We start from the raw sequence: 24,428 nt of genomic DNA on the forward strand, positions 1-24,428 counted from the left end.
ACTTGTAGAGCAATGAGGCATTTATTTTTCAAGTATTAGAACTACAAAGTGTAAAAGATTCTTTGCCAATTTTAAAATTATGCCTTTTAAACCAATACCCACCTTTTTAAAAAAACAAAAAAAATCAGTCCCACCACCCAAATCAGCCCATTACTTTCAGATTCCAGTGTCTTGTGTCTTAAGGAATGCAGAAATATTCATTTACTAATAAAAGAAGCTTGTTGGAAATAGCCATATTAAGTAACGCACGTGAAGCATGATTTTTTCTAGTGATGAAAGCTATTAGAATGGTGATCCAAGTCTATTCCTCTCATTTCTTCTGCTGGTTTTACTAAAGTCCTTCCAAAAAAGATACTCAAGAAATCTTTAAAAAACTGGAGAGAAAAAATAAAACACTCCTTCATTGCATGGAAGAAACTCCACTGACTGCAGAAATGCTCATATCACCTTTGGTTCTTCAGAAGAAACAATCAGATCACTTCTAAAAGAGAAGATAAAAATGACAGATCAGAGTGGCAATTCTTACTTCAAGATGTTATGTGCTTATGCAATTATTTTACTGTAAGATGATTTTCATTGCATTTTTAGGCCAGAGAAAAATAAAGTGCTATCCAATTTAATTTGCTAGATTAGTATTTGTTTACCAAACATTCTTGAAAAGTTATGATATAATTCAGAAAAATCCAGTGTCCTGCAAACCATCCCTCCATGCCTGCAAGAACTTAATGAGGAAAGCACATCCAGAATTTCAAAAAGTAGTTTGTAAAAAGTAGTAGCTCCCCTTCTGCATGTGCGTGTCAAGCACTGCACTTGCAAAACTGGAACCCAGTGGCTGATCATAAGGCCAGAACAACAGCTGTCACCTATCACTTCTGTGTGAAAGTACATGCCAAACCTTTCCAAGCAACCTCAAATGGCAGAAAGTAAAATATATGTGAGAAGCCCTCCTCCAGGAAAAGATAAGGCCTCAGCATCTTTTGCACTGCATCTATATGTGTTTGGCATGCGTAGCTTTACAAAGAGGACATGTGTCTCCAAATAATGTGGAGTTTAAAAATGCTTAAATGAATCAACTTATATTAATTGAGAGCTCTGGGACCTCTGTCAAATACAACACATTACAAGTGTTAGTGAACCACAGCAAACCTACCTGCTGTTTGATGTGTTTGAACACTATCTACCTGAGGCAAGAGAGTCCCCTTATCTTCAAAGGCTAGAATAGGATTCAAAGGAATTTCGGGACTATTGTTTCCATCATTGTTCATAGCATCCAGCCGGGATGGTTTAGAACCAAGAGGCAGGTTCATGATCTCTTCAAAGTTATCATTCTGCATAGACATTCCATTTTCATTTGCGTTTTTCTCTGGATTGAGATTGCTGAAAGAGAAACATAGAAATTTTTCCTTACATACTTTATCTAGAACAGAAATTTAGTCATCCTCAAAGCTATAGTACAAATGTAAGAGAAGTCTGCATCAATCCCAAGCATTCTTTTAGCCAGAGAAAACAAAACTATGCTTCTACAAGAGTAGGAAGTACTCTTTTCACAGCCAAGTACTTGGTATTCCTTCACTCAAACCCACGGGATAGTAGTTACTTTTGGCTACATGAGAGCCAGAACTACAGGGTGCTCTGTGGACACCGCAGTCTGAGAAGTGACTGCAGCACCACCACTACCTGGAACCACGCACATAATGCAATTTACAGCCTCTAATATCTTTTTCAGATCTCATAGTCTTTGTTGTACCCTTCCTCTTATTGCAAACCAATGTGATTGCCCTTCGATAAGATCACTGTAATTTTTATTATTTCTTGGATCACCTCCTGCCACCAGTTCTGGAGCAGCCTCTTCTATATACCACTTATCCAGAGAAAAAACTCCCTTGTCAATGCAGTGCTCCTTTCAGTCCCTCCTCCCATACAAGCTCTGAGGGTTTATTTCCAAGATACTACGCAGCTCCACATTTCTCCTGTTGATCATGTCCAAGCCAAAAGCGCCTCCCTCCCTCCTCCTGTCAATCTGCACTTTCATTTCCCATCTCCCACATGACAGAGATGCCTTATGAGCGAGCTCTTGTACATCTCCCCCAGTCAAGAGCAGCACAAGCACAGACACTCTGCTGTTACACATACTCTCCCCTGATGATACTTGCTCATGTCTTGCAGCCTTTCTCCTCCTCTCCCAACCCCTTTATTAGGTGCTGCAATTGCCAAATCCCTCTCACTCTGCAGATGGCATGTTCTATCCTGCCAGAGGGGAGAAATTAAGATGCTACTCCAGTGAACAGGATGACAGTAATGGGACCATAAGGTCCTCAAGCAAGAGCTAGTACTCAACAAATACTCAAAAATCTTATGATCTTTCACAGGTGCTTCTTAAGGTCCTGAACAGTTAGATCCTGACAACCTTGAGTACCTATTCCCTATTTGGACCACATCATAAGTGTTCAGGTTGTTTGGAAATGTTTCAGTCACAAAGGCTCAGATGCAATTTTCCTAGATTGAAACTTGGCTATCAATTTCCTTAGGCCATTTCTCAGTAGGTGGCTTGGTTTCACAGGCTAATTTTCTCCTGACAGCACATTTACTAGTCTTAAAAAGAAACCTGCTTATAATTGGCATACAGTATATTTTCATTTGTTGGCTTCTTTGTGTTTACAACTCTGCACCAACAATTAAAGAATTGTTTTACAGTATTCCCCAAGAGACAGAAAACAATCATTGCTTTTTTGAAAGTGGCAATGCTTTATCCAAAGCCCAGATTTCCTGTGAGAATCACATGCTGCTGTTCATATCAAGCCTTCCCAGGTTTTTCAAACCATCACCAGTTCTTTCTCAGAAAGGCACTCCTTTTTTTTCAACTGTGGATATGCTGGGCAAATTTCAAAGTGAAAAATATGTTTCACTGCATTGAATTTGGGAGCAGACACAGAAACCCTGCTGGCTGCCTGGAGAGCTCCTAAACCACATCACCCTTTTGTGCCAGAGATCCACATCTGCAAGACAAAGAGCAGAATCTGTGAAATGCTTTAGGTCTATTAAAACCTGCTCTGTAATGTACAGTCATTAGGTTATTATTCACTATAAAGTATCCTATTACTTATTTTATCCCCATCTACTGCCAATAACCGTACTAGAGCTAGGATAACATGTCAAGTTTGATGAATGGGGTAAGCAAGAGGTACGAAGAGAGCAACTGCTCATTCAGATAAATTAAACAGCACGGTAGTTCAACAAGTATTAGAGCAATGAAGAAGCTTATTGCTTCTGCAAACAGAATTTTTCTACCCAATTTATCAGCTGACAATGAAAAAATAATTCTTCATATTTAGTATTTGTCATTGCACTACCAGTATTACACACAGAGTTAGATCAGGATTCATTCAGACTTGAACGATGCCTTTTGAGACAGAGGAGTCTCTGCAATCACAAACAAGGTACAGAAAAGGAAATCAGGACTATAAATACTCTAAATTTTGTGGTATAAAATCTTTTAGATTCTATGCTTCTTGATCCACCTAATTGCTAGAGGAGCAAATTTAGACAAAACAAAGGAGAAAATAGAACAGTGGAATTAATTTCCACTGGACATCTTAGAGGCCACAAGCTCAAAAGAAGATTAGATAAATTCCTAGGAGATTGGTATGCCCTCCAGCTTCTGGTAATTAGCAGCTTAGGGACTCCTTGAGCCTATGGTTGCATTTGGACCACAATGCTTAGCAACCCTTCATTGGCCAGAGGATCTCCTGGTAATTACCTTTTTTTCCCCTTTACATTGTGCTACAGGCCATTAAAGCAAAGAACACAAAAAAATAAAAAAGGGCTTTTGACCTGCTACAGCTGTTCTTTCTGTCTTATATTACATTCTTAATGTTGTCTAAGTGTCTAATGCAACACCAGAGATGTCCTTTTCAGGCATACAATTCTGCAGAAAGAACTGGATAATTTTGGCATTCTAATATATTCCATAAGTATGCTTGTAGCAAGACACTTATGTAATAGAGGGGAAAAAAAAAGTTGCCTGAGTTGTTCAGAGTGCATTTCCAAACATAACAATCTTGCAAGCATCTGAAGGACATCTCCATGGCAGCTGAAAAGCATCTCTGCAGCTTCAGACCAGGACACATCAATATTAACAAGATAGACTGGAAGATGTTGAGAAAAAAGAAGCCAGTTTACTTAAAGGAACTGTAACATCCAAAAAATTTACAATTACTGAAAATTATATCTGTTGTAGATAATTTTAGCCAAAACTCTATGTAGCCACAGACTGAAATTAGAATTACAAGAGACTAAAAATAAAGAAAGAAGGCCAGAATTCAGTATATCTGTTTCTCACCATTCAGCGGAAAGCATCACTGAATAGGAAAAAATAAAATACAAACTTGCAGGCCTTTGAAAAATGCCAAAATATCTTCACAGCTGGTATTTCTGATCTGAAGGACAATGTCAGTCACCTCATTTATCGAGAGGATTTTTGCAGAGGAGACATAGATAGACATTAACAGCAAAACGGATGCCAGACTTTTGGATGATAAATGGTGCTTATTTTTAATCCACTGAGACAACAGCACTGAAACCAGCCAGCAATAAGGAGTTTTCTTTTCCAGGACAAGATATGAAGGCAATCACCCAGACCAACTGTATATTTCTAAAAACTGGTTATCTAACCTGCCCAGAGACCCAACTCCATGCACACAGGATGGAGACACGAGGTGACCTGTGCTCACCGAGGCATTTTGCACTGCATTGCAAGTGTTTGTAGGAAACAGCACAGAAAAGAGGAATTACAGAGTAAGTACCATAAGGAAAGTACTGTCAACATAAACCACTGTACTGAAATAACTTTTTCTAAGAAGTAGCAGACATGATCTATCATGGGCAAAGAATTAGAGAATGGAGTACAAGCAAAAATCTGCAAGTGGGCTATGGATTAGGCAGCTGTAGGATTCTGCATCACACTGTCCTCTCACCCACACAAGCACATGACACAAGTTCCCCAGGTAACAGCTTTTTAACTTCTGCTCAGAAATCTCAGCACTCTTGCCCTTAAAAAATGATTAAGTCTTTTTCAGACAAAAGCCAGATCTTGCTGAGGGCTGATTATGAGTGAGGTGCTCACTCAGGAGACAACCTGCACCCACTGCCCCTGTGTGTGCTACCATGTCAGGTGTATCTGGCTGCCAGACAACCACAGCACACAAGATGCAGTAGCAGTGGTGTTGGCACCTGTGGCTTTTACCATGTGACAAAATCTATGGGACACTACCAAGTGCTTCAGGCTTCACCTCCTCGGTCACTGTGGATGCACCTCTGAAGCAGACACATTCCAACCTGGCATGCCAGTTCTCCCTTCTACAACCTTACATGCTCTTCCTACTTTTGTCAGTGTTCTTTGATCTCATTTATTCGTTCTTCACTGTGGGCATTCTGAGGTTCCTTCCACACAGATTATAATGGTAGAGGACAGCACTCATTAGCGTGGCACATTTTGTATTTCAAACATCAAGGTGCTTGTAAGGCTGGGAGTGATTAACATTTTAATAGCTGCCCAAGACAATTATGAGGCAGCTCATCCAATGTAGCTCAGTGTCACTGACAGAACTTCCCTCAGCAGGAGCATCCTTGTCAGCATGACAGCAGGCTGAGATCCCCCAGGCATATGGAGGGATCGAGAAAGGGCAAATTCCTCCTTCAATTAGTGCCAATCACACCCTGAAGCTGTGTCCATTACAGACTGCACAATGGCTTCCCACATTCAAGTTTTTCCATGCATATTCTGGCACTACCTGCATAAAACATGAAAGGACTGTGAGATTATTTGGCTTTCTGCATCACTAAAATTAAAATAACTGACAGCTCATGCTTATGTAACAGATGTCACTCAGTTCAATACTGAGGTTTCAAGTGTTTCAACAATTTCTCAAAGTCTGAGTGACTTGTTTCATGGCTACAGAGAGCTCCCAACATACAATATCTGCCTCCCCAAATACTCCTTATGAGGAACAAAGCTGTTTTCTTAAAAAGCATAACCAAAGCGACTAGTCCCGTATCTCACACAAAAGACGTATCTACAACAACACTTGCTAATACTTCAAGCAGTTCAGAAATCAAAACAACTAGGCTGAAAGCACAGTAGTCATTATTCCAATTAAGAAAATCACCAGTACAAGCCCAGAGTGGGTTTTACAAAGCTTAATTCAGGGAAAGGAACAGAAAAAATTTCCCTTTCCATTAAGTTTCAATAAATATAATAATTGCTGGCAAACACACTTTGTTCCAAACACTGCAAAGAACATGCTCTATTTTTTTTTTTAGATTTTTCCCTATCAGTTAGCAAAAATCAGTTACTGCTATTTGAAATATGATAAAGCTCTTTTCTGAACACAGGACAAGATAAAAACCAGGAAACAAGGCAGATTGAACAGCTGCCTCTTATTTAGTTAATGAACACATGGATCTGAATATAATTTATTACTCTAGTAGCCCTCATCCTCCAAACACTTCCCCTGACACTTGGCAATGTTTTACCTGTCCACATTTATGGGGGGCTGGTTTGGAGCCACCACGCGCGTGCAGGCGGCCGGAGTCCCATTGTGCGGAGGTGGCACTGCGTGCTGGAGCTGAGGCCCTGCTGCAGGCTCCAAGGGAGAGGCAGGACCGGCTGCGACTGGACAGAGAAAACAGGCTTTCATAAAACCAAGCAGCAGCATCTACCCTGTAGGTCAGGGTAAAATATTTTCTACAAAAGCCAGCAAAGCCAAGGCGAGTTACAGTTTTAAAAAATACACGGTTCCCACGCCCTCCCCTCTCTCTCTACCCAACCCTATCTCCTTTGTCGAGTTTTTGGGCACATAAACCCTTTTTCAGGTCCAAACTAAACGTCACAGATTTCAAAGCCATAGCTTTGTGAACAAAAATAAACATTTTACAGTCATATGCACAATTCCAACACATAAGGCAGTGGGCAAAAGAGGCTGGTATCTGATAGAATGTTATGCTGGCACTTTTCAAGCAGCAATAGAGAATGGAATAGAACAACACTGGGACATTACTAATTCCATACATTGGTATTTCTTGATTCCAGTAACTCAAAAAGAAATCAAGAAATAAAATCCCCATTGGGAAGGATACTTCTTTAAATAAGTACCAAATTACTACTCTAAAACATTGCAGAGAGCTACATAAAATTAGGTTATCTGTGTCCCTCATGCTGAGACCACGTGATATGTGTTTCTAGCCTGCCTCCTGGTTTCCTTTTAAAGTACAACTACAGCCTTCTGCATTGCATCTAGAGTCCCTCTAATTCATACACAGGTCAGTGAAAGGAAACAACTGCACCCCACCCATTCTAACATCTGCTACAGTAATTGCAAGGACTATTCAGTATTCATAGGCTTGGACACATTTATACCCATTACCCAAAACCTCATCTGAGAAGCCCCTCCTTCAGCTGCTCTGTTTTGCTGTATTCTAAATGTTTGGGCTGAAGACTTCTATACCGAATGTCTTAGTCTGATCTTTGGCAAGTTTTTATATGGAAGATACTGGAAATAGAGGTTTCTGTGCTTCTACAAATGGAATAACAGGAAAATATATTTGCTTTATTATTTAAAGGGAAAAAGCAGAAGCAAAAGTTGTTCTGCTTTAGAAATTCGAAAGAACCTCCTATTTTGAAGCAGAGGCCAAACAAATGACCAAAAGGTGATGGATTTTTTCATTGTATGATTTGGCCATTCCCACAAAGGTCTCCTCAGGTTTTGGCAAAGAGTAAGACTTAAGAAAAAAATTTTAAAACAATCTATTTGTGGATAGTCAGAGGTCTGTTAAAGTACAATATGAAAACTCATGTGGCCAGAATGTGCCCATTAATCCATACCTTTAACTCAGTGGCATATATAGATAATGAAAAGCCAAACAGTAGAGCAGCCCTGAGGCTGAGAACAGTTTTCTCTTTATTCAGTCACTCAAGGACTCCAGCCTTCCCTTGGGCCTAGGGAAATGGAGATCCAAAGTCTCCTCTGCCTTAGGAAACTGATAGAAGACTACTTCTCTTCTATTTCTAGAGGGAAAACACTAGCCAAAGGTTATGGAGCCCTTTATAGTTTCAGGAATTATTTAAATGGTTTATAACACCTTCAACAATACCCACAGACAAAGATGGCATCCCAGATGAATCCTGTATTAGTAGCTTGCAAACTTTTTGACCCAAGATACTATGTAAACAAATAACATACACATGTAATGAAATCAGCATTAAAAGGTTTCCTGACAGTGCTAATTATAGTGTTCACTTTAAACATCAAGAAAAAAATCATCCATCAGCCAGTGCTGCTATCTTCCCTGTTACTCAACCCAAATACAAAGGAGAAAAAGTTTAATGTCATTTAATTTGTTATGGTACAATAGGATAAGCCATTTGATAGCGTGACTTCAGTAGCTTTAAACAGTGCTAATTCACACCTGGCGATTGTTGAATATAAGCTATATTTTCTTTTTCTTCCTTTATTATAAGTATTAAAGTCTTATATAGAAGATTGCCTAAAAAGAAATAAAGATAGACAGAATGGAGTAGAAGGAAAGCATAAGAGTGTGGGTGTGACAAGAAGACTAAGCTTTTGTAGTAGCTCAATTTTGTCAAAAAAAGAAATAAAGACCAAGTGAATAAGGCAGCAGGTGTGGAAGAAAGAAGTCACAGGGTGATGTTTAGAACAATGAACACTTTGTTTTGATGACTAAGAAGAAATAATCTTTTAAGCAAGTGAAGTAAATCTGCAACCACATCTGAAATAATATAAGAAAGAAACTGTAGAATTGGTTTCTTTTGTGATCCAAAGCACAAAATAATTTCCTTTCACTTTATAAATAATTAAACTTGTTAAGAAAATTCCTTTTGCTAAACACCAATGTGACAAAGTTGGTAAAACATTGGACTCATTTAGTAATGGCTAACTACCTATACAGAAAGGCTGAATAATTTATGTCTGCTAAGATTTCATTTATACTCCTCTCATAGTTTACTGCAATTAGCGTGCCAAGTTTCAGAACTGTTTCTCAACTCCCTGTGCTCAGTAGGCACTTATTCACCTGTTGTGCTCAGGGCACAGTTAAACACAATACCTGCTTCTCCAGTGATATTTGCCTTTGCTATATGTCCATTTTGCTGGTCATTGGGTTTCTACAAAGGAAGCACAGTTTTGCAAATTAAAAATGGCACTAGGGAAAAAAAACTGAAATGTGTTCAATATTTACACGTGTTGAATAGCAGCACTGACCTTATCTACAGCTTCTACCCGCCTAGTTCTCTTCATGATCTCCTCAAGCCTCTACAATGAAATGTAAAGGGGTAAAATAATATTTGCTGGCATTAATTTGAATATCTTTCTCCCAAACCACAACTGCTTGTCATTTATCAGCTGTATCTGTTTATTGCAAAAAAGATGAATTATTCATTACTGTTGGCAATATTCCCTTCATTGTCACATCAGGCCAATGAGGACTGCAGCTTTTATGAGAGCACATTTATATAATTTACTTCCTACTGCCGAGGTGGAAACAGACTTCTAAGGCAAAACCAATCACAGTTTCTCTTCATGGACTGAGTTACCTTCTTCCTTTCCAAGCGCTCTTGCTCTTCTCTTTGGAAATGCTTTTCACGTTCTAATCGAATCCGCTCTGCCTCTTCCCGCAGGCGAGCTTCCTCTTCTTTCTACGTTGGTGGTAAAAGAAAAAGAAGTGGGGAATAATTTACTATTTGAGGACAGTTTTATACTCTATGCTTAATTATGCATATCTACAACACCCTGAAAAGACACTTTTGAGGTTTACAAGTCACCAAAAATCTTGTCAGGTGGAATTACACATTTCTTGATCAATCTCCATGTTTTGCATAGCATTAGGAGAGTGGAACTTAACAGTGGACATCATGTTTGGTTCTGTGCCTGTTCCAGAGCACACCAGATAACAAATAAGGAATAAATTTTCTAGCCTTCAGCATTAAAACAGCATCCAGAAAAATATTAGAGAGATCCATGCTTTGCGTGGTGGATGTTCTCGAGAGTAAAACAAATGCAGTAGAATGCTTTGTTTGGCCAACAGAGTAACTGTTTAATGAGATCAAGGGCAAACAGCCACAGGCCTGTTTGCACAAACTTTCCATTCCTGCTTTTTTAATTAAATGCAAAATTTGTCTGGAATATACTGTAGAGGGGCCTTGCTCCCTGACAGTGACACTGTTGTATGATGGAACTACTACAACCGATCATTTGTCGCATCTGTAACATCCAAAAAAGTCTTGACCGTGTGCTATTTCTGAGTGCCTCAGTTTAACATTTCAAAGAAAGTAGCACACATCTTCTGAAAAAGGCGAATGGAGCTTCTCAGCCATATTCACTAACACAATCCTTTATCATCAATCCTTTTATTATCAGAATCATACATTTACACACCAGAAGAAAACCTCGTGTCTACAAGGCAAATTGAAGTGTTGGATTGTGGAAGAATAAAGCACATGTAAGAAGTAAGAGGACATGTGAGAAGAGAAGAATTCTATCCAGAATGCTTACCACAGCCTCTCCTGAAGTCAGTCATTACGTCCATCAAAAATGAAAGTACTTGAAAAACTTAATTTTCATTTATTTACTCTTATGTCTTTTGACTAGCTACTCTGATTTCAGGAAGACTGTGCCACATAAAGGTTCTCCTTGGTTTGATTAAATCTCCCCCTTCCCACCAGTCCCAAAAGCAGTATTTGGCACAGGATTAGAACTTAGCAGTACTGTATCTCTAACACAGTGAATAGTTATCTTTGCATCTGGACTTTCTATATCTGTTGGGACAAAGAATTCTCTGGTATAACAGCATTTATCGAAACTCCCCAATACAACTGTATTGATTTTTTTCATCACAATTTATGAGGAGTAAGAAAGGATTTGTTCTAAATACATTGTAAAGGGAGAGGGAAAAAACCAAACCAAAGCTCAACTCCTTATCCCATGTTTTTGTCAAGTAGAAATACCTCTACTCTTTGAACTACTCTATGGAATGAACTCTGTCCCAACACCTTTCAGATAGAATTTAAATTTTAGATATTGCTCTAATTTAGGTGCTGTGTAAGAGGTGCTGCTTCACCCACTTCACTGTCAACTAGATTGGGCCAGAAATTCCAAGAGGGAAGCATACTTGTTTCTGAATGCGCTCCATCTCTTCTTTCTCCTTCTGCTCCCTCTCTTCTGCCTGGCGGCGCAGCCGTTCTTCCTTTTCCCGCTCCTCTGCATCCTTCCTTTGTTTCTCTGCTTCTTGTCTGCGAGCTTCCTCCTCTTCCCGGCGAGCTCTTTCTTCAGCTATCCTCTGTGACAACTCTTCTTTCTTTTGCCTGCAATCATTAAATAAGCATAAGAGAAACAGGTAATAAAAGTAGGGGAAAAAGCCAAACCACCAGATTCCTGACCCAGCACTGCTATCCCAACTGGATAAAGGATGTACTGCTGTCTTATTCCTAAGTTGTTCTGCTTCCCATAGGGACCAAACATGAAGCCTGATGGAATACAAAAAACTTTGCAATGCAACACCAACACTCCCCCAGCATACATCTGCCTGATCTATGACTCACATACTTTCTGAATCAGAAATAGTATCTTTGATTAATTTATTTTGCAAAACAATCCTTTTTGCTATTTCATATAATCATATTTTGAAATAGTATGCATTTTTGGCACCCATCTCACCTCATGGCAAAGATTAAGAAAAAGTATCTAATTCTGCTGGTTTTTGAAGGTTACTTCCTAACCTTACTAATGGCCCCTCATCCTTGTATTATGGAGTGAGTAGCTTTTCCTCTTAACCTTTGATGTTTCCCAAATTATTTAGGAATTTTTAGGCTATCTTCCCAGCTGAAGAATCCTCACCTGTTCAGTTGATATTCATATGGGAACTGTATGGTACTTGTGATCTTCCTTGATGTCTGTCTGCACTTAATTTTCTAGTTTTACTGATTTTACTATCTCGAAAAAATATAAAACTCAACATTCAAAATGTAGATTTATCTTGATTAGTTCAGAATGACATTTTCATTTTGTTCTTGTTTTCTTTTAACTTGTAACAGTTCATTTACTTTGTCAACTGTGACTCACCTGATACTTTCATATATTCAACCCCAGACAAGATCTCTTCCCTCAGAAATAATTTGGCCAGAGACCACCAACACAGGAGTCAAGTTAGGATTATTTCCTATACACATTCCTTTATGCTTATCAGTACAGCAATCCAGCTTCCATTTTGTATCTCAGCAACATAAGGTATGTCTCAGCCTGTTCACAACTGACATCTCACTGAAGACCAACATCATCTCACTGGCCTCAACTCCTTTCAATTTCTTTTATGACGGCATTGCACAGACACTGGAAACTCCTTTCACTGTGAAAGCTGATTTTTTACTTTTTATTTTTGGTCTTTCAGTCCTAGTATATATTCACCATATTACTCTTATACCACAGCAGCTTTTTTTCTTTAAAACTCTTTTTGAGAGTGTTGGTATTGTGAGCCTTTTGGAAAGCCAGGATATTCTAACTGGTTCTGCCTTGTTCCTATCAGCAAAGTGGTTAAAGAAGTCCAACAAATTCCAGAGATATGGTAGCCCTCTAAAAAGCACTCAACTTGTGCTATAGCCACAGTCATAAGTATCCAGAAGGGCTACTCATTTGCTAATAGGAAGCGAGATGCAACATCAATTACCCTCCAAAACTGTTGGGAGGGTGGGGGGGTTCTTTGTTTTAAACGAGAAAACAAAGAGGTTTAAGTCACAACAGTTGGACGCCTAAAGCACCACCCACGATAGAGATCTTACAATTCAAAGTAAGAAACTTTGTGCCAATCACAAAGTTAAAAACAGCCATGCAGAGTTCTCTAGCTGGAACAAACAAATATAGCTTTGTTAATCTCTGAGAAAACAATGAATCACAACTGCAAGGATCTGCTCTCTCCTCCTGTCCTGTTTTAAAGCACTACTTAGAATAAGTTTTAATTAACCTTACAGATCTGCTTAGGTATATATTGCACCAACTGAAAAACCCAACAGGAAAATACGGTTTTGGGGAATAACTTGTGCCTCCCGCAGTTCAGTGCTGTGCTTCATATATAACAGCAAAATACACACAGGAAGCTGCTAAAAACATATCTTCTCTACTGCAAAGAAGATATATATTACCTTTCAAGCTCTTCTCTCTCCCTCCTTTCCTGCTCCTCCCGTTCCCGCTGCTCACGGGCAAGACGCCTCTTTTCAGTAAGCAGCCTTGTTGCTTCTTCTGGGTCAGTTGTACCTGCAGAGGGCTTGGGGGCTGCTGGGGCTGGAGAAGGAGCTGGTGGAGCAGGAGGTAGGGATGGGCTGGCTGCTGAAACAGATGGGAAAGAAAATTAGTTTGTACAGACACAGTAGCCGAGATGTCACTCTCTGGAAAGGAACAGAAAATACTTTTAAATGCACTGCAAAGTATTTTCAAGCTTATGTGTTTTTTTAAATGATTCAGAGGAGGAAGGGGTTTCTAGATGCTAGAGGTTCACATACCTCCAGGGAAGTTTGGTTTTACAGGGTATGTGAAAACAGCTGCAGCTGAAAGGGTAAGTCAAGTTTTCTGTCAGAACAAATGCTGACAGGAGCTTAACAGGAGTTATGCTGACTCAGCTAGTCCCTACCATCACATTTCTTAAGCTTGCCCAGTTCTGTTCGAAAAGCAGAAATGAAACATTGTGAAATTATATTTTCTTCTGTCTGATCATCTACGTCTGAAGATCAGAGCCAGACTGTTTGGGGATAGTCACTTTTGGTGACTTGGTGATCTCAAACAACTGTGTGAAGTGATCTGCACCAAGGGTAGGACTCCAGCTTTCATCAGTTTTGCAGCTGCTCCAACCTGAGGCAACTCATGGGACACAGATTTTTTAATTTTGCCACTATTGGTGAACTGTGGCTTATGTTCAAATTTCAATAGTGCCTTCGTATCAATTCTTTATTCAGGGCCAGCTTTGTCCATGTGACAGAGAAAATGTTACAGGTTTTTTTCAAGTAAAGACTAGTTCATATTTCTCTAAGTTTGCCTGGCATTCTCTAGCACAGGTACATCACTTTTTCTCTAGATACCAAGGGACCATTACCAACATACAAGCTAACTTAGGGAAGCATTCCCAGAGTAATCCCATCTGGGAAAGCTGACAACAAGGAGAGGGAAGACTTTGAACTGTCAATGAAATCAGATTCTGACCCTAGGAATATATATGTAAAATAAGTCATAAGGAACAGCAAGGAGATTATTTTAGATCTGCATTTCCAACCACCCACTGGGTTGTGACAATTTTCCTCACCTCACTAACAACTTCCAAAGAGGGGTTTCCTCCCTGATTCCCCCCCTTTTATACCTCATCATGTAAACAAACAAATTCAGTTGCTTTCTGTGCTTAATTCCCATCTGCTGACCTTTCTGCTCTCCTCTTCTATCAGCTAAAAACTACAGAGGTCTTTCTGTAACTGCTTCAGGGCTTTCCCTGTGAATTCAAATTATATTTCTACACCAGTAATTTAAAGAGTGCCAGGGCCTGTTCTCTAACCTTGAGGTGAGCTGGCACAGTTTAGCACTAGTGCAATGGAGAACTATTCTCTCACATTACCAAAGCAGGTATTCAGCCCAACCCCAGGGAACAGCCCAGGCCTGGGCTAACCTCCAAGATGTAGCTGGGAACTCAGAAAATTCTGGGATGTTGAAATATAAAAAGGTAGGCAATTTGATCACTCTAAATCTTGGGAGCCCTTTAGAGCCATGCTCTTAGTAGCTTTGGGGACAGAAGGTAAGAAAATGAGAGGCTGCAATTACAGCCTGGATCAGAAACATACCAGAGAGCCTTTGTAATTGTAAACAGTATAAATGACAGAGCTCCTGCACCTCAGCCCTTTTTAATTTACTAACATGGGCCAAGGCAAGGCTGTTGCTTTGAAGGGAGCACAGCTCTGTGCTGCTTAGGGCTCGCTTCTTGCCTCAGGTGCTCAAGTTGACAGCATAACAAGTAGCTTAATGCACACCTGCCCTGCTGAAAAGATAACACCCAAAAGACCTTTAAAGCTTCATTGGTATTAGTGAAGTTGTGTAAGATTTGCCTGCAAAAGCTGGAACAGCTTCATCAGCAATTGCTACCTGCTGACCTCCTGGCTCCTCTGAACACAGAGCTAGAAGGCAGCTGAGCCAGACCAGTGAAAGGCCAGTGCTGTTACCTGTAGGGAATGAGTTGTATTCACCTGCAACACAGTCCCAGGAGAATCAGCAGCATTCCTCTAGCCCCAAATGCCATACTTGCACCTCTCTAGATTCTTGAATTCAACCAGTGAGTAAGTTTTGGCATGTGGGGCCTCCATTGGTAGTTCAAAGCCATCCTATAACCTCACATGTAAAATGCTCTGTCTGAGCTCTCCGTCTTTGGTCCCAACCACCACACCCTCTGGCTTTGGGAAAAGACATTAAATTTGAAGGGCTGCTCACCACTTTGACTATAGTATCCTTCTCTTGCATTTGTCTCCACTTTATATTCTTGTTTGTATTCTTTATTGTGAATACAAACTTTTGAATACCTTTATCCCACAAAACCTGTTTCAATACTAAGAGACCTCATCACGAACTCAAATATTGACTGATGTTGCAAAGAAGTGGAGTTTCTCTTCCTCCTGAACTAAACAGTCAAGCAAGCATGACGGTTTTCTCTGGCCTGTGCCTTGTACTGGGGAACTACAACTTGTAAACACTTGCAAAGTTATCTCAGTGGTATCCCTGAAACAGTTTTAAAAGGAAGCTTTCTCCTCAAAGGGAAGCAGGCAAAAGATGGCAATTAAATCTCCTCTACATGCCTATGACCAACAGATACATCCATTCAGTATTATAAATATCTAGCTTTTTGTGGGGTTCCACCTTGTGTGGTAGGACCTGGGTATCAGACAGGAACTGCTGTAACAGAGCTTAATAAAACAGAATAAATCAATTCACATGAGGTTTTTTCACAGAACAAGCCCAAACTACACCTGCTGCAGTTAAATGCAAGATTACTAATACTTAAAACTGTTATCTGAAAGATAACTACAGGGCAGTCTACGAATTTTAAGTTCAGAATCCTAACTAACCCAGCTTGTGGATCTCAGTGGTCACATTGGCCTTTCTATGTCATCTGCAAGAGACAGTTTATGCCATATTTAGAATGAACTAAAATGTCTGCTAGAACAAACATACATTTTTTCATTTCAGATTTACCTTTTGCCCTTTCTACACTTTATGATCATTATTTTATTTTTTGTATGCATCCTTTTCTGCATTGCTGCTTTTCAGGGTTGGTAGGGTTTGTTGTGGGTTTTTTGTTTGGTTGGTAATTATTTTTAGTAACTCATTTTCCCTTAAAAATTCTCCCTATTCCTTTTTACTCTTCTCCTTGCTTTTTGCATTCCACTTTATTCTGCTAATCTCTCCTATGATGTGGTCCTCTTGTAATATTATACATAAGCTAGCAGTGTTATCAGCACAAGTGCACTGTGTCTAGCAGAGTTGGATGTCCTCACTGCTCACACTACCTTATGTGGTGTCTTCTGGTACCATTAAGTCTTCAGACCTTTATTGTTCTACTTCAACAGTTTGTAAAGAAGCTATGTTATGATAAGGGGGGGCAAAATTCCAGTCCAAAAGGGCAGGGAAGAGTCTTGTGAAGCCCCACTGTGTGAGGCAGCTAGGCGTGTTGTTTTGACTTTGAAGTAGGAGGGCTTCAACCTGTCTACAATTTCCTCATAATGGACACACATCTGCAGCAGTGTTGTGAAGAATTCAGATTAACCTTTGACAGAAAACTACTGAAAGCTACATCATCTCAGAGAAAGGGAAGGAAAAATATAGGAGGCTCTGACCCATTCCTTGTCTTAAAGTAGTACGTCTCCTTACCTTGAGTTGGCTCTGCTTGGACAGTGAGCTGTTCCTGACTTGCAGGTTCTCCAGCACCTGCTGAAGGTCCTTTACTCTCTTCTGTCCTCACCTCATTGGCCTTTTCAGCCTCCTTTTCTGCTCTTTTCTTCTCACCCTCTGGTTTGATCTCTTTTTTGACTGGCCGGATGTTGCCAGGAGAGGGAGGACGTGTCTGAGCAGAGGAAACTTTGGAGGAACCAGGTGGGGAAGTTATCTGCTTGGGTGTGCCAGGCAAAAAAGGCAAAGACTTTGACGCATGCCTGTGTAATCAAAGAGTGACAATGCTGGTTTCCACCTATATGTCACTTCTACAACCACAGCAGCTAAAAATAAAACCACTTCTCTGCTTCTCTATCAAGCAGGACTGCTGGCACAACTAATTTGCTTTCATGCAAAATGCCTCTCTGCAGCTCTCCAGATGTGTGACTACTGAGCCCAGCCAGGAAAGCATTTTCCTGCCCTTTCCCCTTCCCCAGAGTAGTAGCAAGATATTTTTAAAAGCAGGACTGTCTTTCATTTTTTTTTGCAGAGAGAAAACATCTACATCATCAAATAAGTTTGCCCTGTTTCACATTTAATTAATAGAACAATCAGAGCTCATGTCCAGCTAAGCGTGTACTTGACTTACCAAACTGGAGAGGGAGCTGATGATCTAGCTTTGAGGCTGGAAGTAAAATGACCTCCTTTAAAGTTGGCTGAGAAGCTGGATGACAAATGGTCCTTTTCTCTTTTGTCAGTCTATAGCTCAGCAAACAAAAAGACAAAGTCAAGCCAGAGTTCACACAGCTAAAGAAAGCAAAGCAAGCTCAGTTAAGAATGAGGAGTTGGGGGGCTGAGAAAAAGCAATGCTGAGTCAGTGGTTTCTACAGCTTGTTTAACAGGTTTTTTAATATAGCTCCTGTAACCTGACACCATCTTTGTCAGTAGATATACATTTGGCAACAAGAATCCTTCTTAATCATTCTCTACTGTCCTAAGATGCAATGGGCTAATTTGCAGAGGCTTATTTTTACACAGGCAAAAAATTACCTTTTATAGTTTGATCTTTGCTGATTGCCACAGAATACCTTCCACTACTTCCCATAAACACAGTATTTCATTCAAAGAAAAAACAAAACAAACTCCCCCTCAAGTATGACTCAGCTCATACTTGGTCACTGTCTTCCTGTATAGCATAACATTTTGGGTTCATGCTTACAAGGGAACACCAGAGATGTCATCAAAGCTCTCAAATATGGTACACCAGTTATCCTATTCTTTCTTTTCTTGGATGATTTTACAGCACATAATTTTTGCCATTGGTTCTTATACATGAAAGTGATATCCTTTTTCATTCTTTACTATTAAAAAATAAAATCCTAAATTGAGAAACATTTCTAACAATACAAACCAAAGCTATAACAGAACTACTGCTTTAAGGGAACATATCAGAATTTAGGCATCTATATACTTCCCCTATTTAAGTATAGACTAAAAACTTCATGGTTTTGTAATAATGAGCTGAGACTCTAGGAGCCTGAAGAATGTGAATAATGGAAAGTGCACTGAGCTGCCACTCAGCCAGCATAATGCAGAGGCTGCTGCTCACCACCTTGGCTGGGGCTTAAACACAACCCCTGCAGCAGGTGTATCATGAAGTGTGAGAGCCTCATCAGCTGAAAGCTGTGCAATGCTCGTCCCCTGAACTAAAAGCCAGGTTAACAACTGGAAAAGAAAGGCTGAAAACAACTTCATGAGCACATGATGTGCTGAGTTATCAAAATAAACACAGCCAGAATAAATGCATTACAATGAACAAGAGTTTTGGCTTGCTAGCAGTAACTCTCTATTGGATCTGCTTTATTAGTACTGAAAGCAGAGCATCAGAAAATTTTTCTTTCTATCAATAAAGTAAAAAGCTGAATTCATACAGAAGTTCACAGAAGAATAAAAGATTCTCCACATTATACAAGCTATTGGAAACAGCTCTTAACTCACTCATTTTATATTAACGACATTTTTACATCACCTCCTCCACCAAAGAGTAACAACCTTTCTTCTTTTAATTCAGAAGAAAAAAAAAAAAGCCAAACCCCAAACCACTTGTAATGAGAAAGACTCAAGAGGAAGAACCAATAGGCCAGGAGACTGCAATGCACTATGCATGTGCCATGAAATTTCTTTAGAGATACATCCCAGTGCTATGCCTTAGCTTAAACTTCAGTATACTACCCTCTGCCTGAAAGATTAAGTACTGGCTATGACCCATGCCGCTTTGATTAACACTGCTTCCAACAAGGATGCCAACAGCAGCACTGCCTCTTGACCTTCTGCCCTCCAGGCTGAACAAAAATGCAAGCACTTCTTACACAATCTTTTGCAGAGATAACTTCAACTCTTCTTGCACTCTAAACTAGCTCAGGTTGTAGAGTACCAGGAAAAATATAACTGCTCAGGTTCAGCAAATGAATTTGAACTGGATCTGACTGCATCCCATTGGCTTGGAGCACAGTCAACACGAGTTTGTTCTACCTGTATCACATTGTTCTGATTTTCCTAAAAGCTCAGACCAGTCCTAGTACTGCTGCTAAATTGTTCAGAAGGAACAGAAACCTGTGGAAAGCCTTGCCTATAAACCATGCTCCTAAACCAACTTCTTCCTTCCCAATGAGGAAAAGTTTACTAGCCTGGTCTTCTAAGAAAGTACAGATGAAATAAGAGTACTCTGTGCACTTGTGTATAGAGACATGTGAGTGCATGCATTCCCCCTCTTTATTCTAGGGGCTCAGCTGAATTTTCTAGAGGTCTCAGATGACATCAATTTCTGGAACCTTTGTGAAAACAGCCTGCTGGGAAAGACAAGTTCCCCTCTGAGGGAAAAGTGGCAACACCACCTTAGGCCTTAAAAGGCAACAAAGAATCCACTTGAGAACGAGGCACTGTGACTGCCTCTGTGAGAAGCTAAGGCATCTACTCTGCAAACATGGGTGTTTGGAAAACATCAGTGTTTTCCACATGGATTCTTTGGTGCATAATCAGGCTATGCCACCATGTAACGTGGCATGTTTCAGTTAAAATCCAGCCAACAATGACACAAACTGGAGAGAGTGAGGACAGTGCAGAGGGTAGGAAGCATCCCTGCAGCTATTCCAATCCTAACAAGCAGTGTGGTCAGGTGGTCATGGCATGGGACACTAAGCACAGGTGCCAAGCTTACCCCTGCAAGGTGCGTTGTTCTCCGACGTCCAACAGCATCAGTAGAAGCATAAAGTTTTGCTCGTTCTCCTGAATTCCTGCAGTTCATGGCCTTGTAGGACAGAGGACTGAGGGGGCTGCAAGATGCTGAACGGGGACAAACGGGGATAACTACGGTGTTGGTTGGGTTTGTTATTTATTAGTTTTAATTACAGAGTAGCATTGGAGAATTGACAGAGGAAAGCCAGCAGGAACAGAAAAGACCGAGAAAGACAGAAAAGAAAGAAGGTATTAATACATTGAGAAATCACTAATTATCAAGTCAGAACCATCATTTGACACGTTAGCTTGGCCACACATACAGTAAGGATGCAAGTTCAATAGGTGCTCGTGCACTTTTCCATTTGTAAACTAATCATTTCTTTTTTAAAAATTAAGAATTATGCCATGATAGTGGGTAGTAGATAGTATCAATATTTTCCTGTTAAGGTTTTGTACAACTGGTGGTTCTGAAAAAGCAGAAGAAACAATGGCTGGTCTGACAGGTTAGCTTAGTACATGCATTGAAATGAGTTTCAATTACATTCAGAATAGCAAACAATCGAACTAAAATCAGAATGCCTACGAATTGCATTGGAAGTGAAGAAAAATTAAAGGAGACATACACACAAAGATCAAAACCCATTAACAACACAAAACAGTTTCAACTAGGAAATCAATGAAATTGCTGTCTACAATTTTTAGCAAGTGATTTTTTTTTTTTTAATTCCTTCTTTTTAGGATTATTTTAACCCACCATATTTCTTGATACTGCTAGAAAAACAACTTACTCAAATACATTCTCAACAGCAAACTATTTTACACATTAAAAAAAAAGCAGGCTGACAACAACAAATCAGCTTGGCAATTAGTATTTGAGTAACCAGGATGGCAGCTTTTGTTGGTTTGCACAAGGAAAAAGATTATTACCAAAAGACCTGACAATAGCAGGTATCAGATATACAGTGTTCTGATTTTATCTTCAAAGAGAACTTTAACTGCAAAACATAGCATGGGAAACTTCTTGCAGCAAAGTGTTCTTGGACTTTCTCTTGATTTAACTGAAGGAGAAGATTGGGGAAAACTATACTGTTACTGCAGAGTTTTATTTGTCTGCTCCTCTTTGTCTCTTCTGGCCATTTAATTGAGTTTTAGCACAATTATTATCCAGCATGTTACTTGAGGAAAAAAAGGGGCTCTATATAGTATCTTTCCTATTCTTTTTTTTTTTCCCACATAAAAGAAATTTAACTCCTCTGTTTTCTTAATAAAAAAAAACCAAACCAAATCAATATTTCTTGCCTGTATATCCCTCTCTGAGCACACTTGAAAGAATGCAGTTCTACATACAGTTAATTCTTCTAGTCTGACAAAAGTACAGCTGCTGTTACAGGAAGAGCTCATAGACTTAACAGTACTAATGCTGCAAATTCTCCTGCACCAAGAGATTAACATTATGAATAAAGAGTCTCATGTAAGTGTTACAGCAATGGCACTAATGCTTGCCTTAGAGTTTACAGAGATTTATATTTAATGAGGAATTATGACTAACTTAAAAACAAGCAAGAAGAAAGAAAACAGGGATTTTTGTTTATGTTTTCATTTTGGTTGAGGGCATCGTTAAACCAGATAGGAGGCAGCAGCATAATGTATGTTTTACAGCACTTATAAATTTATGTGGCTTCTGCTCTGTGATTCAATTCCCCTTCTGCATGCTAATTATCTGAAGTTACCACCAAGGATGACATCACAAGTATTAAAAGACAAACAGTTCATTTTCATTTGTGATGTTGCCAAACAATGCTTTAGGCAGCACTTCCAATGAATCATGTACTAACAGGATTACATCTATTCAGAGGAGCTTTTTGAAAGCCATTGAAAAAACATTTTGGTATTGAAGGATTTATTTAAAAATAGATCCAGTTGTAGTCTTATGCTGGATGTCCGTAAGAGCCCACTTAAAATTTAAGGACATGAATTCATATTTAACTCAGTTTGGATTTTTTACCTTGCAATTTATTTTTACAGCCAAAGGGCAGGGTAATTTTCTAGGGAAAAATGGCAGGCTGGGATGAGTGGAGTGCTCAGAGCACAACTGTGAGCCATTGCTATCACCTGATCATTAATCTCCAGGAAGCATCCTGTACGAAGGGGCTGAAGCTATTGCTCCTAGAGAATAATACCTGGAAAACAATGAGCAGCTGGATTATGTTTCTGAGTGGTATGGTTCCAGTTAGCATAGGGAAGGCATTTCAGGGAATCATCTCAGACTGAACTGACAAATCAGTCTTTCCTGCTACTTGTAGCCTTTCTCAATACTCCACTCAGTTTAGACTTTGTTGTGCAGTATAAACAACAGCAGTCACAAAAAGCTTCATGCTTGCTCCAGGAAGGTAATCACTTGCATGCTACCTTCTCAACTATTCCCTAATGAAGAGCTGAATTTCCAATATCCTGCTTGGTAGGTGACATTAAATATTAATTTTACAAGGTATCATTTTCAAAGAGCAATAAAGAATTCTGCGCTTGTTAATTCAACTATTTGCAGAATATCATCCACATTTTTGCTCCTACAGCACTACCCCTGTGGAAATGTACTGCAGCCTAATTAGTTACAAGAGTTCTTAAGTGAAAGCTTCTTTAAAAGTAATCTTAGCAGATCTCTGTTCCTTCTTACCTTCTATGTTCTTTAATTAGAATAAAAATCCTGTCCACATCAGACAAGAAAGACTTGCCTAGACTTACAGTAATATATTGCTGCACGTGCTGTGTGTAATGGTAAAGTTCCCAGTGGATGATTATAAAACATCCTATTATAAAACATCCTATGATAAAAGAAGAGGCAGCTGTCACCTGCCTAAAACACATGATAAGCAAGTATCCCCCGGTTGTCTTTGCAATACAGTTTTGCCTGGGCCTTCAGTTACCCCCTAGTAATATCATCACATTTCTGCACATTAATTTTCCCTCAGTAAGTACCATCAGGGAGCTGTTCTGGGGTAGGCAGACAACTTTACAAATATTATAACCTCGCTAAACCTGCACATTTAACTTCACGTGTATTAAATGCACAGTAGCCAGGGCCTATCTTTATACAAGTCTAACTTTCTCCTTATGGGAAGTGCTCTGGTAGGGGCTGAAACTCCTTTGCAGCAAGCAGCTGACAGCTTTAGCAGTGGATGTGCTGAATCAGCTCTTTCCAACGAGGTGTGCATTTCCTTATACAGCCATGGTCATCGTGATGTTGCCCTGCATGTTTTGTACTCATTTATTGCATTGATGAAGAGGCAAAAGTAAGAAAGAGGTGGTAGGAGAAAGAGAAAGAGGCATAGCAAACAACTGTACAAAAAAGCTTTCATGCTGTCATGCACACTAATCATGGATATTCAAGTTCATTCTGGGTGCTACCACACACTCATAATTAGATCAATGACTTTACAACATCCTGCAGGGAATCTGCAAAAATAAGTGTCTGAGACATGAAGCCTCTGTTTTTATAGGATTACCTGCATCTCCAGACAATGCAGCTGTGCTTTTACTCCGAGCCAGGAATGAGTGAGTGGGCGTCAGGAGCCTGCTAACGATGCTGCTCTCCCATGGACTGAGCTGAAGACGGCGAGCTGAACATGCACCATACAAGCAAGATGTTAGATCAAACACTTCACAAATAAGCACATGCTGCAGGAGTATTAGTACTATTTCCTCACTGCTGCATACCATGAAAATCTTGAAACTATCCTTCAGAGATCAAAAGCATACAATAGTTCAGTGTTTTGCATTTTATTATTACTCCTTTTTAGCACAAGAACTCCTATAGAAACATATACACCTGAACATTTAATTTGTGCTACTGCCTGTGGCATTATGGCAAATTGTTACCAAATTAATACAGATATTTTGCACATCTGCCACATTCCGTATTAGGAATGATAGGATAATTTCCCTACTGGGAGAACAGTTGCCACTCCTAAATATAGACTTCAACAGAGATGTTTGTGTCCCAAACTCTTCCTACACAAAAGATGTATAAACCTTCCAGTTACACTTAAACACCTTCCAAAGTTTGCCACCTACCTAGAATAACCAAAGAAGGTTACTTACTGCAATACAGAGAATTGTGTCAATGAGGTTTTATTGAAGCGTTGCAAAAGGAGAGTGCACCTCAACTGCCGATACCAAGCTCAGCAGCTACAGTTGTGTCAGTAATAGGTGAAGCCACAGAAAACATTAAATATATTT

At 39.6% G+C, this 24,428-nt stretch overlaps 1 protein-coding gene across 1 annotated transcript in view; it reads right to left on the bottom strand.

Moving 5' to 3' along the window:
• Nucleotides 1-302: 302 nt before the first annotated feature.
• MAP7 (microtubule associated protein 7) overlaps nucleotides 303-24,428 on the bottom strand; it is a 97,676-nt gene continuing 73,550 nt past the window's right edge. Inside the window, exons 7-18 of the mRNA XM_082303001.1 lie at nucleotides 23,696-23,809; nucleotides 20,173-20,321; nucleotides 17,605-17,714; nucleotides 16,956-17,236; nucleotides 13,205-13,388; nucleotides 11,182-11,374; nucleotides 9,608-9,709; nucleotides 9,276-9,326; nucleotides 9,121-9,178; nucleotides 6,532-6,670; nucleotides 1,151-1,377; nucleotides 303-481 (exon numbers count right to left, since the gene is read on the bottom strand). Of these exons, the coding sequence (XP_082159127.1) occupies nucleotides 471-481; nucleotides 1,151-1,377; nucleotides 6,532-6,670; nucleotides 9,121-9,178; nucleotides 9,276-9,326; nucleotides 9,608-9,709; nucleotides 11,182-11,374; nucleotides 13,205-13,388; nucleotides 16,956-17,236; nucleotides 17,605-17,714; nucleotides 20,173-20,321; nucleotides 23,696-23,809 (1,619 nt within the window). The 3' untranslated portion in view covers nucleotides 303-470. The remainder of the gene's footprint in view (nucleotides 482-1,150; nucleotides 1,378-6,531; nucleotides 6,671-9,120; nucleotides 9,179-9,275; nucleotides 9,327-9,607; nucleotides 9,710-11,181; nucleotides 11,375-13,204; nucleotides 13,389-16,955; nucleotides 17,237-17,604; nucleotides 17,715-20,172; nucleotides 20,322-23,695; nucleotides 23,810-24,428) is intronic.

This window comes from Coloeus monedula (assembly GCF_965178545.1).
Source record: "Coloeus monedula genome assembly, chromosome: 2".
Classification (NCBI taxonomy): Eukaryota; Metazoa; Chordata; class Aves; order Passeriformes; family Corvidae; genus Coloeus; species Coloeus monedula.